Source organism: Lethenteron reissneri, chromosome 59, assembly GCF_015708825.2.
Source record: "Lethenteron reissneri isolate LAM-NWPU_2019-01 chromosome 59, ASM1570882v1, whole genome shotgun sequence".
In the NCBI taxonomy this organism is placed as follows: Eukaryota; Metazoa; Chordata; class Hyperoartia; order Petromyzontiformes; family Petromyzontidae; genus Lethenteron; species Lethenteron reissneri.
Window position 1 is genome coordinate 1,621,993 of NC_083837.1, and position 22,740 is coordinate 1,644,732.

At 55.4% G+C, this 22,740-nt stretch overlaps 1 protein-coding gene across 3 annotated transcripts; it reads right to left on the reverse strand.

The window, feature by feature from the left end:
* Positions 1-518: 518 nt before the first annotated feature.
* LOC133357766 (palmitoyltransferase ZDHHC20-B-like) lies at positions 519-22,740 on the reverse strand. 3 transcript variants are annotated; one of them, XM_061575882.1, is made up of 13 exons: positions 22,377-22,740; positions 20,372-20,398; positions 17,510-17,604; positions 13,910-14,030; positions 13,319-13,388; positions 13,156-13,188; positions 11,238-11,358; positions 10,126-10,258; positions 9,484-9,610; positions 8,031-8,120; positions 6,900-7,003; positions 5,303-5,386; positions 519-3,659 (listed from the first exon to the last, which is right to left on the reverse strand). In XM_061575882.1, the coding sequence occupies exons 1-12, from the start codon at positions 22,492-22,494 to the stop codon at positions 5,349-5,351; spliced, it is 1,077 nt and encodes a 358-aa protein (XP_061431866.1). In that variant the 5' UTR covers positions 22,495-22,740; the 3' UTR covers positions 519-3,659; positions 5,303-5,348. The 3 variants fall into 3 exon arrangements, with proteins under 3 accessions (XP_061431866.1, XP_061431867.1, XP_061431865.1); XM_061575883.1 differs by having other exon boundaries at positions 6,918-7,003; positions 11,226-11,358; XM_061575881.1 differs by having other exon boundaries at positions 11,226-11,358.

Consider the following 22,740-nt stretch of genomic DNA (forward strand, 5'->3'; position numbering starts at 1 on the left):
AAACCCCCAAGTACCCACGTTCAGTACGTTTCAGATTGAACTCTCTTTAGAGGACATTGGCTTTCGGTATTTTTGTTTGTTTGTCAGTACGCCCAACTTCGCAATCGACCCCCCCACCCCCGATCGAACCGTTCGCGCCGACGTTAGTCTTGCCCCGTCGTCATCTGTTACGCGCGCGCGAGACTCCTTCCCGCGGGGAACGTGGAGCGGTTGTTGTTGTTTTTTTGTTTTCCATGTAAACATTGTGTGCGGGCAGCGGGGAGGGTGTAAATTATTTCACGGAAATTTCTCACACGGGCACAAAAAACAGGATGTGACGTCGTCACGGCGGCAACAACAAATTAAAATGGCGCGCAGCCACGCGGCGGCACTTTTGGCTTCAATAAAGCGCGACGCGGACGCTCGCAGGAAGTGATGTCATGGATGTGATGTCACTTCCTGTGACGTCACTTTTACCCCATTTTGCCTTTTCTCCCCCCCCCACCCCCTTACCCCCCCCACCCCCTCACCCTCCTCCCAAGTTCATAATTTTGCTGCAGACTATCATGGAACATCATGCAACGTCACTACCATTCGGTGTGTAATTACAATTCTGTGCGAGTCTAAAAGGGCTCTGTGTGTCTCTGTGCGAGTCTATGGGTCTTTGTGTGAGTCTATGGGTCTCTGTGTGAGTCTATGGGTCTCTGTGTGAGTCTATGGGTCTCTGTGCGAGTCTATGGGTCTCCGTGTGAGCCTGTGGGTGTCTGTGTGAGTCTATGGGTCTCCGTGTAAGCCTGTGGGTGTCTGTATGAGTCTATGGGTCTCTGTGTGAGCCTATGGGTGTCTGTGTGAGTCTGTGGGTGTCTGTGTGAGTCTATGGGTCTCTGTGTGAGCCTATGGGTGTCTGTGTGAGTCTATGGGTCTCTGTGTGAGTCTATGGGTCTCTGTGTGAGTCTATGGGTCTCTGTGTGAGTCTATGGGTCTCTTTGTGAGTCTATGGGTGTCTGTATGAGTCTGAGTCTCCGTGTGAGCCTGTGGGTGTCTGTGTGAGTCTATGGGTCTCCGTGTGAGCCTATGGCTCTCAATGCGAGTCGCTGCGCTTCAGAACCCCAGTTTGGTGTGCGGGCAGTGGCTGAGACCCGGATTCGAACCCAGGAATTTCAACGGAGCCGGCTCATCATCTGTCACTGACGGTACAGGGGTACGGCCCGTACCTCCGCGAGAGGGCCGCTCTCCGCAGAGCCCCTCGAGTGTCGCTTGGCCTACTCTTCCTACTCTCGGCCAGACGTACTGGAGGATTAACGAGTACCCACGCTTTACCCCACCATTATAATACAAATCTGCATACCGCATATATATATAAAATCACCTTCAAATCGACGCCATTCCCACCGCATGCATTGCGTTTGCCAGGGTGTTGCCGTCCGGTTAGTGCCGCACCTCCGAACCCGGCGGCCCGAGTTCGATGGCCCGCTAACGGCCACCGAAGCACCGGTGACAAATATCGCGACCGTTCCCCGGCTCGCCACCTAGGTCGACTCACGCTTAAATGAGTACCTGGTGCGGAGACAAAGGTGGGTTTGGGGCGTGGTGCTGGCTGGACACCAGAGGTCGCAACCGGGTACCCGATATCCGTACCCTACCCGATACCCGGCTACCCGTACCCGGCCAGGTACGGGTAGCCGTTTGCGACCCTGGTGCGGCCGGGTACGGGTACGGGTAGACCGTGAGTCACTGGCGAGTCACCGTTTCGTCACTCAATTCGGGTAGAGTACGGGTAGGGTACGGGTAGGGAATGGCTACCTGTACCCGGCCGGGTACGGGTACCCATTTGCGACCCTGGTGCAGCCGGGTAAGGGTACGGGTAAGGAATCAAAACCCGTTTGCGACCTCTGCTGGACACCCACCACCCCTCGTGTGCCGTGCCGGCCTTCATAGGTGCTGCTGCTACTCGCTAACAGAACTTCCCCAACACTCTGTTATAGGCTACACGGGGATCGTCGACTTTGTAGCGGGGAGCGGCCGCGTCTGGCTCAGCGCTACGCCCCGCAACAAACCCGGCCTCCCGAGTTCGATTCCCGCTCATGGGCAATGCCGGTGACGATCATCCGAATCGGTCCTGGGCCTCCCCTAGGTCGGCTCAGACTCAAAATGGAGCGGTGTGCGGTCAAGCCGTACACGTTTCCCCTAAGCGACGTCTGACCACCCCCCTGCATTACAGACGAACGGACGCACACGCTAAGATCGCCCCCCCCCCCCCCCACTCGCCACTCCCCGTGTAGCCTCAACAGACTGTTGGGGCAAGTGCTGTTAGCAGCACGGCACACGAGGGGGTGGGTGGACAGCATCACGCCCGCCCAGCCACCTTTGTCTCCCCATCGGCGGTGTTTAGTACACACACCGCACCGGGGGACTTATTTAAGGCCGAGTCGGCCTAGGGGAGGCCCAGGACCGGTTCAGATTGTTCTCACCGGTGTTGGCCGCGAGTGGGGAATCGGGTTTCTTGGTTTGTAGCGCAAGTGCGCTAACCGCTCCTCCCGGGACGCGCAGACACAGACACACGCCGACGTGCAGATAAAAGATGCAGACACGCACAGACACGCGCAGTAGCGCAGACAGACGCGCAGTCACACAGACACACGCAGTCACAGACACACGCAGTGACAGACACGCAGATACGTGCAGACACACAGACGCGCTGAGTCACAGACACACAGACACACGCAGACACACAGTCACGCTGAGTCACAGACACACGCAGACACAGACACACAGACGCACAGACACACAGACACACGCAGACACACAGACACGCTGAGACACAGACACACGCAGACACAGACACACAGACGTATTGAGTCACAGACACACAGACACGCATAGACACACAGACCACGCAGATACGCGCAGACACGCAGACACGCGCTGAGTCACAGACATACAGACACACAGACACGCATTGAGTCACAGACACACAGACACACACAGACACACAGACACGCATTGAGTCACAGACACACAGACACACACAGACACACAGACACGCATTGAGTCACAGACACACAGACACACACAGACACACAGACACACAGACACGCATTGAGTCACAGACACACAGACACACAGACACACAGACACGCATTGAGTCACAGACACACAGACACACACAGACACACAGACATGCTGAGTCACAGACACACAGCAGAGGGAGAGCGTTGTCTGCGCTCCGTGCTCAGTCCTACGAGAACACGACGAGTGGACAGCTCTGGGCTCCATCGTCACGATCATCATCGGCGTCGTCGTCATCGCCGTCGTCATCACGATCATGATCATGACGATGACGATCGTCATAACGATCATCATCGGCGTCGTCGTCATCGCCGTCGTCATCACGATCATGATCATGACGATGACAATCGTCATCACGATCATCATCGTCATCATCATCGCCGTCGTCATCATCGCGATCACGATCACGACGATGACAATCGTCATCACCATCGTCATCACCATCGTCATCACCATCGTCATCACCATCGTCATCACCATCGTCATCACCATCGTCATCACCATCGTCATCACCATCGTCATCACCATCGTCATCACCATCGTCAGCAGCAGTAGCGTCTCGACTGCGCTTGAGGCCGACCTCCAAGACGAACCCCACTGGGCGAGGGATTCTGCGCAACGCACACCACACACAAAAGACAAAGATCCCCCGCGTAGCCTTAACAGCCTGTTGGGGGCAAGGGCCGTCGGCAAGTAGCGGCGCCTACGGAGGCCGGCACGGTGGCACACGAGGGCAAGGGGGGGGGGGTTCAGCACCGCTCCCCGGCACCGTTTCGTCTCGGCAGTGGCGGCGTTTGCACACTCAAGGACCCAGGACCCGGCTTCGGATCACACTGGTCAACAAAATAAAACAATTTTTTTCTGGCCTGGACTTTTGTGCAGCTGTTCTAGACTAATGTCAGGGTTTCATCTTCTTGGTTCTTTTGGTAAAGTCACGTAGAAGGGAAGTAATAAAATAATAAAAAGAAAACATAATAAAATAATTCTCACGACGTTTCGGCTGCTTGCGTTGTGGCCGAAACGTCGTGAGAATTATTTTATTATGTTTTATTATGTAGATATCCACATTCATTTAATATTTTTCTTCTGCAGTTTTTATTGAAAATGCAATATTTGATATCTCAAAAACCTGATGTGATAGACAAAAACTGATGCCAGATTTGGAATCGGCACCCCAAAGTAACCGTTGGAATACCTTGTGCCAGAAAAAGTGTGTTGACCAGTGTATAATCCGTCCCCGGCGTTGACCGTGGCCGGGAATCGAACTCTGGTTCGTAGCGCGTCGCGAATGCACGCTCTACCTGTTCCCTCGCCCTACGTAGCCAACCGGGCTAATCGGGAGGTAAGCGGGGAGACAAAGGCGGCCGGGCGTGGTGCTGGCCACCCACCCCCTCGTGTGCCACCGTGCCGGACTTTCATAGGTGCTGCTCGCTAACAGCACTTGCCCCTACAGTCTGTAAAGGTTATAGGGGGGATCTTTATTATTGTATTTGTGTGGCGTGTGTGTGGCGTGTGTGTGGCGTGTGTGTGGCGTGTGTGTGGCGTGTGTGTGGCGTGTGTGTGGCGTGTGTGTGGTGAGTGTGTGGCGTGTGTGTGGTGCGTGTGTGGCGCGTGTGTGGTGTGGTGTGTGTGGTGTGTGTGGTGTGTGTGTGGCGTGTGTGTGGCATGTGTGTGTGTGGTGTGTGTGGCGAGTGTGTGGCGTGTGTGTGGCGTGTGTGTGGCGTGTGTGTGGTGAGTGTGTGGCGTGTGTGTGGTGCGTGTGTGGCGCGTGTGTGGTGTGGTGTGTGTGGTGTGTGTGGCGTGTGTGTGGCGTGTGTGTGGCATGTGTGTGTGTGGTGTGTGTGGCGAGTGTGTGGCGTGTGTGTGGCGTGTGTGTGGTGTGTGTGGCGAGTGTGTGGCGTGTGTGTGGCGTGTGTGTGGCGTGTGTGTGGCGAGTGTGTGGCGTGTGTGTGGCGTGTGTGTGGCGTGTGTGTGGTGCGTGTGTGGCGTGTGTGTGGTGCGTGTGTGGCGTGTGTGTGTGGCGTGTGTGTGGCGTATGTGTGGTGCGTGTGTGGCGTGTGTGTGGCGAGTGTGTGGCGTGTGTGTGGCGTGTGTGTGGCGTGTGTGTGGCGTGTGTGTGGTGAGTGTGTGGCGTGTGTGTGGCGTGTGTGTGGTGCGTGTGTGGCGTGTGTGTGTGGCGTGTGTGTGGTGTGTGTGGCGTGTGTGTGGCGTGTGTGTGGCGTGTGTGTGGCGTGTGTGTGGGCGATACCAGCACCTGTGTGAGCCGTGCCTCCGAACCGACGGACGACCTCGCCGTCTCCCTAGTCCTGCTCCACATCCATGATGGGTTTGCGGGCGTCTGCCGGGTGGACATGGGGAAAGGGGCGACCACCCTCGCAGATTAGCACGGTGACGACGATGATTATGACGGTGACGATGATGATGATTATGACGATGACGACGACGACGACGACGATGATGACAATGATTATGATGATGATTATGATGATGATTATGACAATGATGATGACGATGATTATGACGACGACGATGACGATGGTGATGGTGATGATGATGACGCTGATAATGACGATGACGACGACGATGACAATTACAACGTTGACGACAACGACAATGAGGATGATTATGACGCTGACAACAATGACGATGACGATGATTATGACGACGATGATGATAATGACGTTGATTATGACGATGACAATGATTATGACGACGGTGACGACGATAGTGACGATGTTGACGATGTTGACGTTGATTATGACGACGATTGATGATGAGTGACAATGATGATGACATTGATTATGACGATGACGACGATGATGACGATGTTGACGATGACAATGACGATGACAATTACAACGTTGACGACAACGACAATGAGGATGATTATGACGCTGACAACAATGACGATGACGATGATTATGACGACGATGATGATAATGACGTTGATTATGACGATGACAATGATTATGACGACGGTGACGACGATAGTGACGATGTTGACGATGTTGACGTTGATTATGACGACGATTGATGATGAGTGACAATGATGATGACATTGATTATGACGATGACGACGATGATGACGATGTTGACGATGACAATGACGATGACAATTACAACGTTGACGACAACGACAATGAGGATGATTATGACGCTGACAACAATGACGATGACGATGATTATGATGACGACGACGATGATGATAATGACGTTGATTATGACGATGACAATGATTATGACGACGGTGACGACGATAGTGACGATGATGACGTTGTTGACGATGATGACGTTGTTGACGTTGATGATGACGATGTTGACGGTGACAATGATGACGACGACGATGATGACGATGATGACGGTGATGATGATGACGACGACGATGATGATAATGACGTTGATTATGACGATGACAATGATTATGACGACGGTGACGACGATAGTGACGATGATGACGTTGTTGACGATGATGACGTTGTTGACGTTGATGATGACGATGTTGACGGTGACAATGATGACGTCGACGATGATGACGATGATGACGGTGATGATGATGACGACGACGATGATGATTATGACGATGACGATGGTGATGGTGATGATGACGACAAAGACGACGACGACGATGATGACAATGACGTTGATTATGATGAAGGTGACGACGATGATGACGGTGACGATGATGATGATCATGACAACGACGATGACGACGACGATGACGACGATGACGACGACGATGACGACAATGACGTTGATTATGACGACGGTGACGACGATGATGATGGTGACGATGATGATGATCATGACAACGACGATGACGACGACGACGACGACGACGCCGTTGATCTCACCCGAGTGCGCTCGCTCACCCCAGGCCTGCTGCTCCCCGCCGCTCATCAGGAGGTGAGACTGCGGCTCGTAGGGGCGCCCCGCGTGCTCGGGATGTCCGTTCCCACTGCGACGCGCACACACGGAGATACGGCGAGTGTGTGTGAGTGTGTGAGTGTGTGAGTGTGTGTGTCTGTGTGTGTGTCTGTGTGTGTGAGTGTGTGTGTGAGTGTGTGTGAGTGTGTGTGAGTGTGTGTGTGAGTGTGTGTGAGTGTGTGAGTGAGTGTGTGTATGAGTGTGTGTCGGTGTGTGTGAGTGTGTGTGAGTGTGTGTGAGTGTGTGTGAGTGTGTGTGTCTGTGTGTGTGTCTGTGTGTGTGAGTGTGTGTGTGAGTGTGTGTGTGAGTGTGTGTGAGTGTGTGTGAGTGTGTGTGAGTGTGTGTGAGTGTGTGTGAGTGTGTGTGAGTGTGTGTGAGTGTGTGTGTCTGTGTGTGTGTCTGTGTGTGTGAGTGTGTGTGTGAGTGTGTGTGTGAGTGTGTGTGAGTGTGTGAGTGTGTGAGTGTGTGTGTCTGTGTGTGTGTCTGTGTGTGTGAGTGTGTGTGTGAGTGTGTGTTGGTGTGTGAGTGTGTGTGAGTGAGTGTTGGTGTGTGAGTGTGTGTGAGTGTGTGAGTGTGTGTGTCTGTGTGTGTGTCTGTGTGTGTGAGTGTGTGTGTGAGTGTGTGTGAGTGTGTGTGAGTGTGTGTGAGTGTGTGTGAGTGAGTGTTGGTGTGTGAGTGTGTGTGAGTGAGTGTTGGTGTGTGAGTGTGTGTGAGTGTGTGAGTGTGTGAGTGTGTGTGTCTGTGTGTGTGTCTGTGTGTGTGAGTGTGTGTGTGAGTGTGTGTGAGTGTGTGTGAGTGTGTGTGTGAGTGTGTGTGAGTGTGTGAGTGAGTGTGTGTATGAGTGTGTGTTGGTGTGTGAGTGTGTGTGAGTGAGTGTTGGTGTGTGAGTGTGTGTGAGTGAGTGTTGGTGTGTGAGTGTGTGTGAGTGAGTGTGTGTTGGTGTGTGAGTGTGTGTGAGTGTGTGTTGGTGTGTGAGTGTGAGTGTGTGTTGGTGTGTGAGTGTGTGTGAGTGAGTGTGTGTTGGTGTGTGTGTCTGTGTGTGTGTGAGTGTGTGAGACCTCAGGGCAGGGCTGGTGGTGGAGCCGCCCGTCTCGACGTCAGCAGCAGCAGCGACGAGGCACGTGGGGAACGAGCAGCCGTCTCCCAGACTAGGCAGACAACAACAACAACATCAACAACAACATCAACAACAACAACAACAACAACATCAACAACAACATCAACAACAACATCAATAACACCAACAACAACAACATCAACAACAACATCAACAACATCAACAACAATAAACATCAACAATGACAACATAAACAATAACAACAACAACATCACCAACAACAACAACGACAACAACCTCATCAACAACATCAACAACATGAACAACAACATCACCAACAACATCAACAACAACATCAACAACAACATCAACAACATCGTCGTCGTCATCGTCGTCAACACCGTCCTGCTCGGCACAAGCAGGATCCAGAACCTGCCCTGGTCCCCAAACACCTGCACTCATGTGTGAGTGTGAGTGGGTGTCAGCGAGTGAGTGTGAGCGAGCGAGTGAGTGTGAGTGAGCGAGTGAGTGAGAGAGCGAGTGAGTGTAAGTGTATGAGTGAGCGAGTGAGCGAGCGAGTGAGCGAGAGCGAGTGAGCGAGTGTGAGTGAGCGAGCGTGTGTGAGTGAGTGAGTGAGGGTGTGAGTGTGAGTGAGAGTGAGTGGTAGTGATTGTGAGTGTGAGTGAGTGAGTGAGTGTGAGCGAGTGAGTGAGAGAGCGAGTGAGTGTAAGTGTATGAGTGAGCGAGTGAGCGAGCGAGTGAGTGAGCGAGAGCGAGTGAGCGAGCGTGAGTGAGCGAGCGTGTGTGAGTGAGTGAGGGTGTGAGTGTGAGTGAGTGAGTGTGAGTGAGAGCGAGTGGTAGTGATTGTGAGTGAGTGCGAGTGAGTGAGTGTGAGCGAGTGTGAGTGAGCGTGTGAGTGTGAGCGAGTGAGTGAGTGTGAGCGTGTGAGTGTGAGCGAGTGAGTGAGTGAGTGTGAGTGAGTGTGAGTAAGCGAGTGAGTGAGTGTGTGAGTGAGTGTGAGTGAGTGTGATTGTTCGTAAGCGAGTGTGAGTGAGTGTGAGTGAGCGAGTGAGTGTGAGTGAGCGAGTGAGTGTGAGCGTGTGAGTGAGCGAGTGAGTGTGAGTGAGTGTGAGTGAGCGAGTGAGTGAGCGAGTGAGTGAGCGAGTGAGTGAGTGTGAGTGAGCGAGTGAGTGAGTGTGAGCGAGTGTGAGTGTGAGCGAGTGAGTGCGAGCGAGTGAGCGAGTGTGAGTGAGTGTGAGCGAATGAGTGAGCGAGTGAGTGAGCGAGTGAGTGAGCGAGTGAGTGAGTGTGAGTGAGCGAGTGTGAGCGAATGAGTGAGCGAGTGAGTGAGCGAGTGAGTGAGCGAGTGAGTGAGTGTGAGTGAGCGAGCGAGTGAGTGTGAGCGAGTGTGAGCGAGTGTGAGCGAGTGTGAGCGAGTGTGAGCGGGGTCCCACCTGCTAGGCACGGGCAGGATCCAGTACCTGCCCTGGTCCCCAAACACCTGCTCAACGTTCTTGCGCACTCCCAGGTTGAAGCCGTTCTTGTCGGGGCCATGCCTGAAGATGGGTGCCCGGAACGCCTCTTGGAACACACAGCGCGGGACGACACGGGGGTGAGCGGGCGGGTGAGCGGGCGGGCGGGCGGGCGAGCGAGCGGGTCAATTAGCGGGTGTGTAAATGAGCAGAGCAGGTGAGCGATTGATTGAGTGAGCAGGTGATCAAGTGAGCGAGTGAGTGAGTGAGCGAGCGAGCAGGTGATCGAGTGAGCGAGTGAGTGAGCAGGTAATGGAGTGATCGAGTGAGCGAACGAGTGAGTGACTGAGCAAGCGATTGATTGAGCGATTGAGCGAGCGAGTGAGCAGGTGATCGAGTGAGCGAGTGAGTGACTAAGCAAGCGATTCATTAAGCGAGTGAGCGAGTGAGTGACTAAGCAAGTGATTGATTGAGCGATCGAGTGAGCAGGTGATCGAGTGAGCGAGCGAGTGAGCGAGGAAGCGAGCGAGCGAGCGAGTGAGCGTGAGATCGAGTGATCGAGCGAGTGAGCGTGTGAGTGACTGAGCAAGCGAGCGGGTGAGCGAGCGGGTGAGCGGTGAGTACCCAGGGTGGAGCGGTTCTTGCACACGAGCCAGCAGTGGTACCCAAGGAGCGACACGACGCTCACCCCGAAGATGACGGCGGCGAAGAAGAGGAAGAGGACGTGGAACTTGGCCTGGTCGTCCGGCAGGGCGCCCTGTAGCACAGGCAAAGGTCCCCCCACCCCGTGAAGCCTCACACAGGATGCTGGGGCAAGGGCGCCGCTGTGGCCAGGAGATGTTAACTACCTCGCCTGGTCTACAGGAGGTCGTTGGTTCAATCCCGACCCTGACGCCTGCTGTATTTTTTGGAGTGTCCATCTCTCTCTCTGTGGTGAGATGTTAACTACCTCGCCTGGTCTACAGGAGGTCGTGGGTTCAATCCCGACCCTGACGCCTGCTGTATTTTTTGGAGTGTCCATCTCTCTCTCCGTGGTGAGATGTTAACTACCTCGCCTGGTCTACAGGAGGTCGTGGGTTCGATCCCGACCCTGACGATGCCTGCTGCTGTATATTTGGAGTTTGTGTGTCTCTCCCTCTCTGTGGTGAGATGTTAACTACCTCGCCTGGTCTACAGGAGGTCGTGGGTTCGATCCCGACCCTGACGATGCCTGCTGCTGTATATTTGGGAGTCTGCTTGTTTCTCTCTCTCGAACGCCCGCCGGCAGGAGGTCACGGGGCAGACCCAGAAGGTGCCACGGGTCGACTGACTGAGATGACTGCTGCCAGATGCACCGCCTGTGCCCCCTACTGTGCCAACTCTCTGTGCTTTAGCTGCCCGGCGCTCCGCTCGTTGTTGTGAGCGTCGCTCCTCCGCCCTCCGTTGTTGCTGGAGGGCGACTGCCTCCAACTGCCCAGTAGCGTCCTTCACGAGCCCCCTCCAACAGAGGTCGACCTTGACACCGCTGGTACCAGTCATCGGCAAGTCCACTCAGCTCCACGTCCTCCTGTACCACATCACTCCATCTCTTCTCTAGCCCGTGCCGCGCCCGTTTAGCCCCCTCGATCCGGCCGAACAAAAGCTGTTTAGGCATGCGGTGGCTGGGCATGCGGGCTACATGACCCAGCTCCACGTCCTCACACACACACACACACACGTGTGCGTGCGTGCGCGCGCGTACTCACCCGCGTACTCACCCGCCAGAACATGAGGAAGTACTGCAGCACGGTGGCGGACACGTAGACGCAGTAGAGGAGCGAGTAGGCCAGGAAGAGCACAAAGAACTTGTAGTTGGCAAACCCCACACAGTTGTTCACCCTAGAGGGGGCGGGGGGGTACAGCAAGTAGGTTGGTTCAGTGACATAACATCACCACCGCAGGCCAATGATGATACTGAAGATCATGGGCTCAAGGGTTTGGGTTTCTCTCACTCTCTCAGGGAGTGGCTGTGTTCAGGCAATGTGTGATAGAGGTGATGAGTGTACAGGTTGCGCTGCTGTTAGTACGGCACGAAGTTCAACGTTTCACTGCCCGAGCTGTAAGCTTCCACGGGGTTTTGTCTGTGTGTGTGAGTCTGTGTGTGTGTCTGTGTGTGTCTGTGTGTGTGTCTGCCTACGATCCATCATGGGTTTAACCAGGCTGGATTGTGTGAGGAGCTCACAAATCCTTGAAAGATCTGGTCAAAGTCCCATCGGTGAGCTCCTCCGGCAGGCAAGGCTGCGTTGGCTGGGTCATGTAGCCCGCATGCCCAGCCACCGCATGCCTAAACAGCTTTTGTTCGGCTGGATCGAGGGGGCTAAACGGGCGCGGCACGGGCTAGAGAAGAGATGGAGTGATGTGGTACAGGAGGATGTGGAGCTGAGTGGACTTGCCGATGACTGGTACCAGCGGTGTCAAGATTGACCTCTGTGGAGGAGGAGGCTCGTGAAGGACGCTACTGGTCAGTTGGAGGCAGTCGCCCTCCAACAACAACTGAGGGCGGAGGAGCGACGCTCACAACAACGAGCGGAGCGCCGGGTGGCTAAAGCACAGCAAGTTGGCACAGTAGGGGGCACAGGTGGTGCATCAGCCAGTCATCTCGGTCATCTCAGTCGTCTCAGTCAGTGGCGCCTGCAGGGTCTGCCCCGTGACCTGCCAGCGGGCGTTCGACACTTCACGTGGCCTCAAGGTGCACATAGCCTGGCACAAGCGTCATGGTGACGTCACCGCCATACTCTTTGGTTTTTCGCTAAAGTAACGTAGGCAAAAATAAATAAATGAAAAAACAATTAAATTGAAGACGGAAGCTTGTGTTGCCTCCGAAACGTCGTGATTTAATATAGGCATTTATTTATTTATTTAATTTTCTACCTACGTGACTTTACCGAAAAAACCAGAGAGTATGAATCCTTGCAGTCATGAAAACTTCAAATTTAGAACGTCACCGCCACTTAGTGGCGAATGGCGGTTGTTGCTGCGGTTGTTGCTGTGTCTGTGTGTGTCTGTGTGTGTGTCTGTGTGTGTGTGTCTGTGTGTGTGTGTCTGTGTGTGTGTCTGTGTGTGTGTCTGTGTGTGTGTCTGTGTGTGTGTCTGTGTGTGTCTGTGTGTCTGTCTGTGTGTCTGTGTGTGTGTCTGTGTGTGTGAGTGTGTGTGTGAGTGTGTGTGAGTGTGTGTGAGTGTGTGTGAGTGTGTGTGTGAGTGTGTGTGAGTGTGTGAGTGAGTGTGTGTATGAGTGTGTGTTGGTGTGTGTCTGTGCGTGTGTCTGTGCGTGTGTGTCTGTGTGTGTGTCTGTGCGTGTGTCTGTGCGTGTGTGTCTGTGTGTGTCTGTGCGTGTGTGTCTGTGTGTCTGTGTCTGTGTGTCTGTGTGTGTGTCTGTGTGTGTGTCTGTGCGTGTGTCTGTGCGTGTGTCTGTACGTGTGTCTGTGCGTGTGTCTGTGCGTGTGTCTGTCTGTGTGTGTGTGTCTGTGTGTCTGTGTGTGTGTCTGTGTTCGTGTCTGTGTTCGTGTCTGTGTTCGTGTCTGTGTGTGTGTCTGTGCGTGTGTCTGTGCGTGTGTCTGTACGTGTGTCTGTGTGTGTGTGTGTATGTGTGTCTGTGTGTGTCTGTGTGTGTGTGTCTGTGTGTGTGTGTTCGTGTACCATGGGCAGTGATGGTCCATCTTCAAGATACACCTGGAGGGAGACACAGACACAGGGAGTGAGACATTGAGGACAGGGGGGTGATGGGGGACAGGGGGAGGGGGTGATGGGACACAGGGGGGGGGGTGATGGGGGATGGGGGGTGAGGGGAGGGGCTACCCACGCTTCGCAAGTGGAGCAGTGGTGGCAGCGGTCCGGCTTGATGAGGTTGCACTTCTCACAGTAGCGGATAGCTGCAGAGAGAGGGGGGGGGGGGGGGGTGAGCAGCGTGGGTGAGGAGCGTGGGCCGGGCGTGGTGCTGGCCACCCACCCCCTCGTGTGCCGTGCCGGCCTTCACAGGTGCTGCTCGCTAACAGCACTTGCCCCAACACACACAAGCGTGCGTGCGTGTGTGTGTGCATCACCCCCTGCCAGCGTGCGTGTGTGCATGTGTGCGTGTGTGTGTGCATCACCCCCTGCCAGCGTGCCCGTGTGTGTGTGTGTGTGCATCACCCCCTGCCAGCGTGCCCGTGTGCGTGCGTGTGTGTGTGTGTGCGTGTGTGTGTGTGCATCACCCCCTGCCAGCGTGCCCGTGTGCGTGCGTGTGTGTGTGTGTGCCCGTGTGTGTGTGCGTGTGTGTGTGTGCATCACCCCCTGCCAGCGTGCCCGTGTGTGTGTGTGTGTGCCCGTGTGCGTGTGCGTGTGTGTGTGTGATTGCGTGTGTGCGTGTGTGTGTGTGTGCGCGTGTGTGTGTGTGCGTGTGTGTGTGCATCACCCCCTGCCAGCGTGCGTGTGTGCAGGGGTAGCGACGCGGCCGCTCGCTGGAGGATCTCCTGGCGCCCGTCCTCCCGGCCCTCCCTCTCCAGCAGCTCACGCTCCGTGTACGGTAACGAGAACTGGGGGGCACGGGGGGAGGGGCACGGGGGGGGGGCACAGGGGGGGGGGCACGAGGAGGGGGGGGGGGGCACGGGCGGGAGGAGGCAAAGGTAAAGATCTGCCCTCCGTGTAGCCCACACAAGCTGTTTGGGGCAAGTGCAGTGCTACCCTTCCAGCTTACATCTCTTATAACAACAAAAACAAAATCCGGCTTCGTGTGAATGACAGTACAGTCAGCCTGCAGTGCGAGTGGACTGGTGGCCACGGGAGGTAATGACAGGGGAGTCAGCCTGCAGTGCGAGTGGACTGGTGGCCACGGGAGGTAATGACAGGGGAGTCAGCCTGCAGTGCGAGTGGACTGGTGGCCACGGGAGGTAATGACAGGGGAGTCAGCCTGCAGTGCGAGTGGACTGGTGGCCACGGGAGGTAATGACAGGGGAGTCAGCCTGCAGTGCGAGTGGACTGGTGGCCACGGGAGGTAATGACAGGGGAGTCAGCCTGCAGTGCGAGTGGACTGGTGGCCACGGGAGGTAATGACAGGGGAGTCAGCCTGCAGTGCGAGTGGACTGGTGGCCACGGGAGGTAATGACAGGGGAGTCAGCCTGCAGTGCGAGTGGACTAGTGGCCACGGGAGGTAATGACAGGGGAGTCAGCCTGCAGTGCGAGTGGACTGGTGGCCACGGGAGGTAATGACAGGGGAGTCAGCCTGCAGTGCGAGTGGACTAGTGGCCACGGGAGGTAATGACAGGGGAGTCAGCCTGCAGTGCGAGTGGACTGGTGGCCACGGGAGGTAATGACAGGGGAGTCAGCCTGCAGTGCGAGTGGACTGGTGGCCACGGGAGGTAATGACAGGGGAGTCAGCCTGCAGTGCGAATGGACTAGTGGCCACGGGAGGTAATGACAGGGGAGTCAGCCTGCAGTGCGAGTGGACTAGTGGCCACGGGAGGTAATGACAGGGGAGTCAGCCTGCAGTGCGAGTAGACTAGTGGCCACGGGAGGTAGTGACAGGGGAGTCAGCCTGCAGTGCGAGTGGACTAGTGGCCACGGGAGGTAATGACAGGGGAGTCAGCCTGCAGTGCGAGTGGACTAGTGGCCACGGGAGGTAATGACAGGGGAGTCAGCCTGCAGTGCGAGTGGACTAGTGGCCACGGGAGGTAGTGACAGGGGAGTCAGCCTGCAGTGCGAGTGGACTAGTGACCATGGGAGGTAGTGACAGGGGAGTCAGCCTGCAGTGCGAGTGGACTGGTGGCCACGGGAGGTAGTGACAGGGGAGTCAGCCTGCAGTGCGAGTGGACTGTTGGCCACGGGAGGTAATGACAGGGGAGTCAGCCTGCGGTGCGAGTGGACTGGTGGCCACGGGAGGTAATGACAGGGGAGTCAGCCTGCAGTGCGAGTGGACTCGTGTCCACGGGAGGTAATGACAGGGGAGTCAGCCTGCAGTGCGATTGGACTAGTGGCCACGGGAGGTAGTGACAGGGGAGTCAGCCTGCAGTGTGAGTGGACGAGTGGCCACGGGAGGTAATGACAGGCGAGTCAGCCTGCAGTGTGAGTGGACTGGTGGCCACGGGAGGTAATGACAGGGGAGTCAGCCTGCAGTGCGAGTGGACTAGTGGCCACGGGAGGTAGTAACAGGGGAGTCAGCCTGCAGTGCGAGTGGACTAGTGACCACGGGAGGTAGTGACAGGGGAGTCAGCCTGCAGTGCGAGTGGACTGGTGGCCACGGGAGGTAGTGACAGGGGAGTCAGCCTGCAGTGCGAGTGGACTGTTGGCCACGGGAGGTAATGACAGGGGAGTCAGCCTGCGGTGCGAGTGGACTGGTGGCCACGGGAGGTAATGACAGGGGAGTCAGCCTGCAGTGCGAGTGGACTCGTGGCCACGGGAGGTAATGACAGGGGAGTCAGCCTGCAGTGCGATTGGACTAGTGGCCACGGGAGGTAGTGACAGGGGAGTCAGCCTGCAGTGTGAGTGGACGAGTGGCCACGGGAGGTAATGACAGGCGAGTCAGCCTGCAGTGTGAGTGGACTGGTGGCCACGGGAGGTAATGACAGGGGAGTCAGCCTGCAGTGCGAGTGGATTGAACTCTCCGATTTGGGGGGGGGGAGAGATCCGGATTTGTAAATTAACAATTAATGAGCCACCTGGCATGGCTCATTAACTATTAACGAGGCGCTAAATAGCATGGCGAGGTGGTGGCGGCGGCGACGATGGGACAGCTGTGCTCACGCCCGCCCGGCCACCTTGGTCTCCCCAGTGGCGATGTTTACACACTATTGCAGCAGGCACTCAGTTGAGGCCGAGTCGACCTAGCGGAGGCCCAGGACCGGTTGAAAAAAAATAATCGGCACCGTTATCGGTGGCCGGGTTCGTAGCGCGGAGCGCAAACCGCTGCACTGCCACTCCCCACACACAGACAAACACCAACAACAACAACCGCCATTCGCCACTAAGTGGCGGTGACGTCACCACGACGCTTGTGCCAGGCCATGTGGACTTTGAGGCCACGTGAAATGTCGAACGCCTGCTGGCAGGAGGTCACGGGGCAGACCCAGATGCCATGGGTCGACTGACTGAGATGACCGAGATGACCGAGATGACCGGCTGATGCACCACCTTTGCCCCCTACTGTGCCAACTTGCTGTGCTTTAGCCACCCGGCGCTCTGCTCGTTGTTGTGAGCGTCGCTCCTCCGCCCTCCGTTGTTGTTGGAGGGCGACTGCCTCCAACTGCCCAGTAGCATCCTTCACGAGCCTCCTCCACAGAGGTCGATCTTGACACCGCTGGTACCAGTCATCGGCAAGTCCACTCAGCTCCACGTCCTCCTGTACCACGTCACTCCATCTCTTCTCTAACCCGTGCCGCGCCCGTTAAGCCCCCTCGATCCGGCCGAACAAAAGCTGTTTAGGCATGCGGTGGCTGGGCATGCGGGCTACATGGCCCAGCCAACGCAGCCTTGCCTGCCGGAGGAGCTCACCGATGGGACTTTGCCCAGATCTTTCAAGGATTTGTGAGCACCTCACACAATCCAGCCACGTTTCGCAAGCGTAGAGAAGGGAGGGAATGACCGTGGCCGAGAAGACCTAAAGCTTCGTGCGGAGCGACAGAGCAGGTAGCTTCCACACAGCGTTACGCAACCGATGAAAAGATATTGCCGCTCGACTGATTCGGAGTGAGACCTCTGCTGTTAACTGGAGCCGGTCATAAGCACACTGCCCAGGTATGGGAAACTCTCCACTCTCACACACACTACACACACACTACACACACACTACACACACACTACACACACACTACACACACACTACACACACACTACACACACACTACACACACACTACACACACACTACACACACACTACACACACACTACACACACACTACACACACACTACACACACACTACACACACACTACACACACACTACACACACACTACGCACACACTACACACACACTACACACACACACTAGACGCCCGCAGCCCCCCCCCACGATCGCTCACCTCGGCTGGCGGCCCCTGTGGCTCTGTGAATATCGTCTTCCAGTAGGACCACACCAAGACAGCAAACAGCACGTGGAATATTAGCAGGTAGACCACTGTGAGAGAGAGGGAGACACACACAACAACAACAACCAGTGTCATCAACAATATTAGCAGGTAGACCACTGTGAGAGGGAGACACGTACACACAACAACAACAACAACAACCAATGTCATCAACAATATTAGCAGGTAGACCACTGTGAGAGGGAGGGAGACATATACACAACAACAACAACAACCAGTGTCGTCAACAACACAACAGCAACAACCAGCGTCATCAACAACAACAACAACCAGTGTCATCGGCAACAACAACAACAAGCAGCATCATCAACAACAACCAGCGTCATCAGCAACACAACAGCAACAACCAGCATCAACAACAACAACAAGCAGCATCATCATCAACAACAAGCAGCGTCATCAGCAACACAACAGCAACAACCAGCATCAACAACAACAACAAGCAGCGTCATCATCAACAACAAGCAGCGTCATCAGCAACACAACAACAACAACCAGCATCAACAACAAATACAACAACCAGCAAAGCTGGGTGGGTGGGAGGCTGGGTGGGTGTGTGGGTGGGTGGGAGGGTGTGTGGGTGTGTGGGTGGGTGGAGGGTGGGAGGGTGGGTGGGAGGGTGTGTGGGTGGGTGGGAGGGTGTGTGGGTGGTAGGGTGTGTAGGTGTGTGGGTGGGTGGGAGGGTGTGTGGGTGGGTGGGAGGGTGTGTGGGTTGGTGGGTGGTAGGGTGTGTGGGTGGTAGGGTGTGTGGGTGGGTGGTAGGGTGTGTGGGTGGGTGGGAGGGTGTGTGGGAGGGTGGGTGGTAGGGTAGGTGGGTTTGTGGGTGGGAGGGTGTGTGGGTGGGAGGGTGTGTGGGTGTGTGGGAGGGTGTGTGGGTGGGTGGTAGGGTAGGTGGGAGGGTAGGTGGGTTGGTGGGTGGGAGGGTGTGTGGGTGGGTGGGTGAGTGGGTGGGTGGGTGAGTGGGTGTGTGGGTGGGTGTGTGGGAGGGAGGGTGAGTGGGTGGGTGGGAGGGAGGGTGAGTGGGTGGGTTGGTGGGAGGGAGGGTGTGTGGGTTGGTGGGAGGGAGGGTGTGTAGGTGGGAGGGAGGGTGTGTAGGTGTGTGGGTGGCTGGGTGGGAGGCTGGGTGGGTGTGTGGGAGGGTGGGTGGGTGTGTGGGAGGGTGGGAGGGTGGGTGGGTAGGTGTGTGGGAGGGTGGGTGGGTAGGTGTGTGGGAGGGTGGGAGGGTGGGTAGGTGTGTGGGAGGGTGGGTGGGTAGGTGGGTGGGTGGGGTGGGAGGGTGTGTGGGTGGGTGTGTGGGAGGGTGGAAGGGTGTGTGGGTGGTAGGGTGTGTAGGTGTGTGGGTGGGTGGGAGGGTGTGTGGGTGGGAGGGTGTGTGGGTGGGTGGGAGGGTGTGTGGGTGGGTGGTAGTGTGTGTGGGTGGGTGTGTGGGTGGGTGGGTGTGTGGGAGGGTGGGTGGGTTGGTGTGTGGGAGGGTGTGTGGGTGGGTGGGAGGGTGGTAGGGTAGGTGGGAGGGTAGGTGGGTTGGTGGGTGGGAGGGTGTGTGGGAGGGTGTGTGGGAGGGTGTGTGGGTGGGTGGGAGGGTGGGTGGGTGTGTAGGAGGGTGTGTAGGTAGGTGTGTGGGAGGGTGTGTGGGTAGGTGTGTGGGTGGGTGTGTGGGTAGGTGTGTGGGAGGGTGGGTGGGTAGGTGTGTGGGAGGGTGGGTGGGTAGGTGTGTGGGAGGGTGGGTGGGTAGGTGTGTGTGGAGGGTGTGTAGGTAGGTGTGTGGGAGGGTGGGTGGGTAGGTGTGTGGGAGGGTGTGTAGGTAGGTGTGTGGGAGGGTGGGTGGGTAGGTAGGTGTGTGGGAGGGTGGGTGGGTGGGTAGGTGTGTGGGAGGGTGGGTGGGTGGGTAGGTGTGTGGGAGGGTGGGTGGGTGGGTAGGTGTGTGGGAGGGTGGGTGGGTGGGTAGGTGTGTGGGAGGGTGGGTGGGTGGGTAGGTGTGTGGGAGGGTGGGTGGGTGGGTAGGTGTGTGGGAGGGTGGGTGGGTGTGTGGGAGGGTGGGTGGGGTGGGTGGGTGTGTGGGAGGGTGGTGTGTGGGTGTGGGTGTGGGGGTGGGTGGGTGTGTGGGAGGGTGGGTGGGTGTGTGGGAGGGTGGTGGTGTGTGGGAGGGTGGGTGTGTGGGTGGGTGGTGTGTGGGAGGGTGGGTGGGCGGGTGTGTGGGAGGGTGGGTGGGTGGGTGTGTGGGAGGGTGGGTGGGTGGGTGGGTGTGGGAGGGTGGGTGGGGTGGGTGGGTGTGTGGGAGGGTGGGTGGGTGGGTGGTGTGTGGGAGGGTGGGTGGGTGGGTGGGTGTGTGGGAGGGTGGGTGGGTGGGTGGGTGTGTGGGAGGGTGGGTGGGTGGGTGTGTGGGAGGGTGGGTGGTGGGTGGGTGTGTGGGAGGGTGGGTGGGTGTGTGGGTGTGTGGGAGGGTGGGTGTGTGGGTGGGTGGGTGTGTGGGTGGGTGGGTGGGTGTGTGGGAGGGTGGGTGTGTGGGTGGGTGGGTGGGTGTGTGGGAGGGTGGGTGGGTGGGTGTGTGGGTGGTTGGGTGGGGAGGGAGGGGAGTGAGGCCCAGAGGCTGGACATGGTGGAATCGAACTTGTGACCTCGAGGTTGTGACTGAGTGTACAATGCAGGTTGTGTACAGCCATAGGCAGCGTGATGCAACTAAAATAACACTACTAAAATAATAATACTTTACAGAATAATAATCTTAAGAGACAACGTTCTACTGTCTGGTATTTCTATGCGTTTCAAATAAAAAAATAATCTAAATGTGTTATTTACCTTTTTCGCCGATGTTTTGCACAGTAACTGTGGGGGGAAACAGAACATTATGCAACGTTGGTTAGAGTCCAATGAACAAACGGGACATTCCACATTTCTATGCCAGGCGAAAGTACATCCCAGACTTCCTGTCCGGACCGTAGCAGCTTCGAGAAATTGAAGCTTTAAGTCACGCAAAGCATTCGGTAACATCACGTAAAGAGCTCAAGCACTTTTAAGTTCGGTCCAAACAACTTTGGAGTTAATTCACGTAAATGTTCACATTTTATAAGTGGCTTAAACACAGTTAAAAAAAACTAGACCAGGCCGCGATTTAGAAACCACAGAGCGGATAGGCGCCAAGCCCGCGCTGATTGGCTAAGAGCGAGCGCTCTACCAATCAGAGCGCGAGGTCGGCCCCTGTTGTGCCTATCAAGTCTACGAAATCAAATCCCCCATTCAACCCAATGCAATGCCTATCAGTGTATAATTGTGATGGGGAAGTGGATGGGGGTGATGGTGATGATGTTGGTGATGATGGTGATGATGTTGGTAGTGATGGTGATAATGTTGATGATGATGATGTTGGTAATGGTGATGTTGATGGGAGTGATGGTGATGATGTTGGTAATGGTGATGGTTGTGATGTTGATGGCAGTGATGATTCAGTAATGATGATGGTGTTGGTAATGGTGATGTTGATGGGGGTGATGGTAGTGATGTTGATGGGAGTGATGGTGATGATGTTGGTAATGGTTGTGATGTTGATGGGAGTGATGATTGGAAATGATGGTGATGATATTGGTAATGGTGATGGTTGTGATGTTGATGGGGGTGATCATTGGTAATGATGATGGTGTTGTTATTGGTAATGATAATGGTAGTGATGTTGATGGGTGTGGTGGTAGTGATGATTGGTAATGATGGTGATGATGATGGTAGTGATGGTGATGATGTTGGTAATGGTGATGGCTGTGATGTTGATGGGGGTGATGATTGGTAATGATGATGATATTGGTAATGTGATGTTGATGGGGGTGATGTTGATGGGGGTGATGGTAGTGATGATTGGTGATATTGGTAATGATGATGGTAGTGATGTTGATGGTGGTGATGTTGATGGGGGTGATGGTAGTGATGATTGGTAATGATGGTGATGATGTTGGTAATGGTGATGGTTGTGATGTTGATGGGAGTGATGATTGGTAATGATGGTGATGATGGTAGTGATGGTGATGTTGATGGGGGTGATGGTAGTGATGATTGGTAGTGATGGTGATGATGTTGGTAATGGTGATGGTTGTGATGTTGATAGTAGTGATGATTGGTAATGATGGTGATGATGGTAGTGATGGTGATAATGGTAATGACAATTGGTTATGATGTTGGTAATGATGATGTTAATGGTAATGGTGGTAGTGATGATGGTAATGATAGTGATGATGTGGATGGTCGTGTGGTGATGGTAGTAGTGATGCTGATTGGTAGTGATGATGGTAGTGATGATGATGGTAGTGATGGTGATGTTGATGATGGTAGCGATGATGTTAATAGTCGTGATAATGGCAATGGTGATTATGGTTGGTGTTGCTGATGATAATATTGCTGATGCTAGTGATGATTAAAGTTCTGATGGTAGTGGTCATGTTGATAATCTTACAGCTGCTCTGTGTGGTGTGTGTGCTGTGTGTGGTGTGTGTGTGTGTGGTGTGTGTGGTGTGTGTGTGATGGTGTGTCTGTGTGTGTGATGGTGTGTGTGTGATGGTGTGTGTGGTGTGTGTGTGTGGTGTGTGTGTGGTGTGTGTGTGTGGTGTGTGTGTGTGGTGTGTGTGTGTGGTGTGTGTGTGTAGTGTGTGTGGTGTGTCTGTGTGTGGGGTGGGTGGTGTGTGTGTGTGTGATGGTGTGTCTGTGTGGTGTGGTGTGTGTGTGGTGTGTGTCTGTATGTGTCGTGTGTGGTGTGTGTCTGTATGTGTCGTGTGTGGTGTGTGTCTGTATGTGTGTGTGGTGTGTGTGTAGTAAAACTCACAGATGCAGAGCTCAACGACGTAGGCGAAGTATGACCAGCAGACGACGAGGACGATGAAGACGACCGGCACCCAATTCACCACCCGCACACAGCACCGCAGGGCCGGGTAGGGCGCCATCACCACAACCAACCACAACCACCACAACCACCGTCAGCCTACGTGAGATCTTCGTCTGAGCTTCGTCGAAATAACACAACAATAATAACAACAACAACCCCGTTCAATCTCTTGGCCCGTGTGTGTGGCGGGGTTTGTCTCTGCGGAAACGGGAGAAGGCGGGCCGAGTGAGTTTGGTTGTAGGAAGTTGTTGATGGTTGTGTTGGGTGGGTGGGTGGTGGTGTTGTGTTGGGTGGTGGTGGTGTT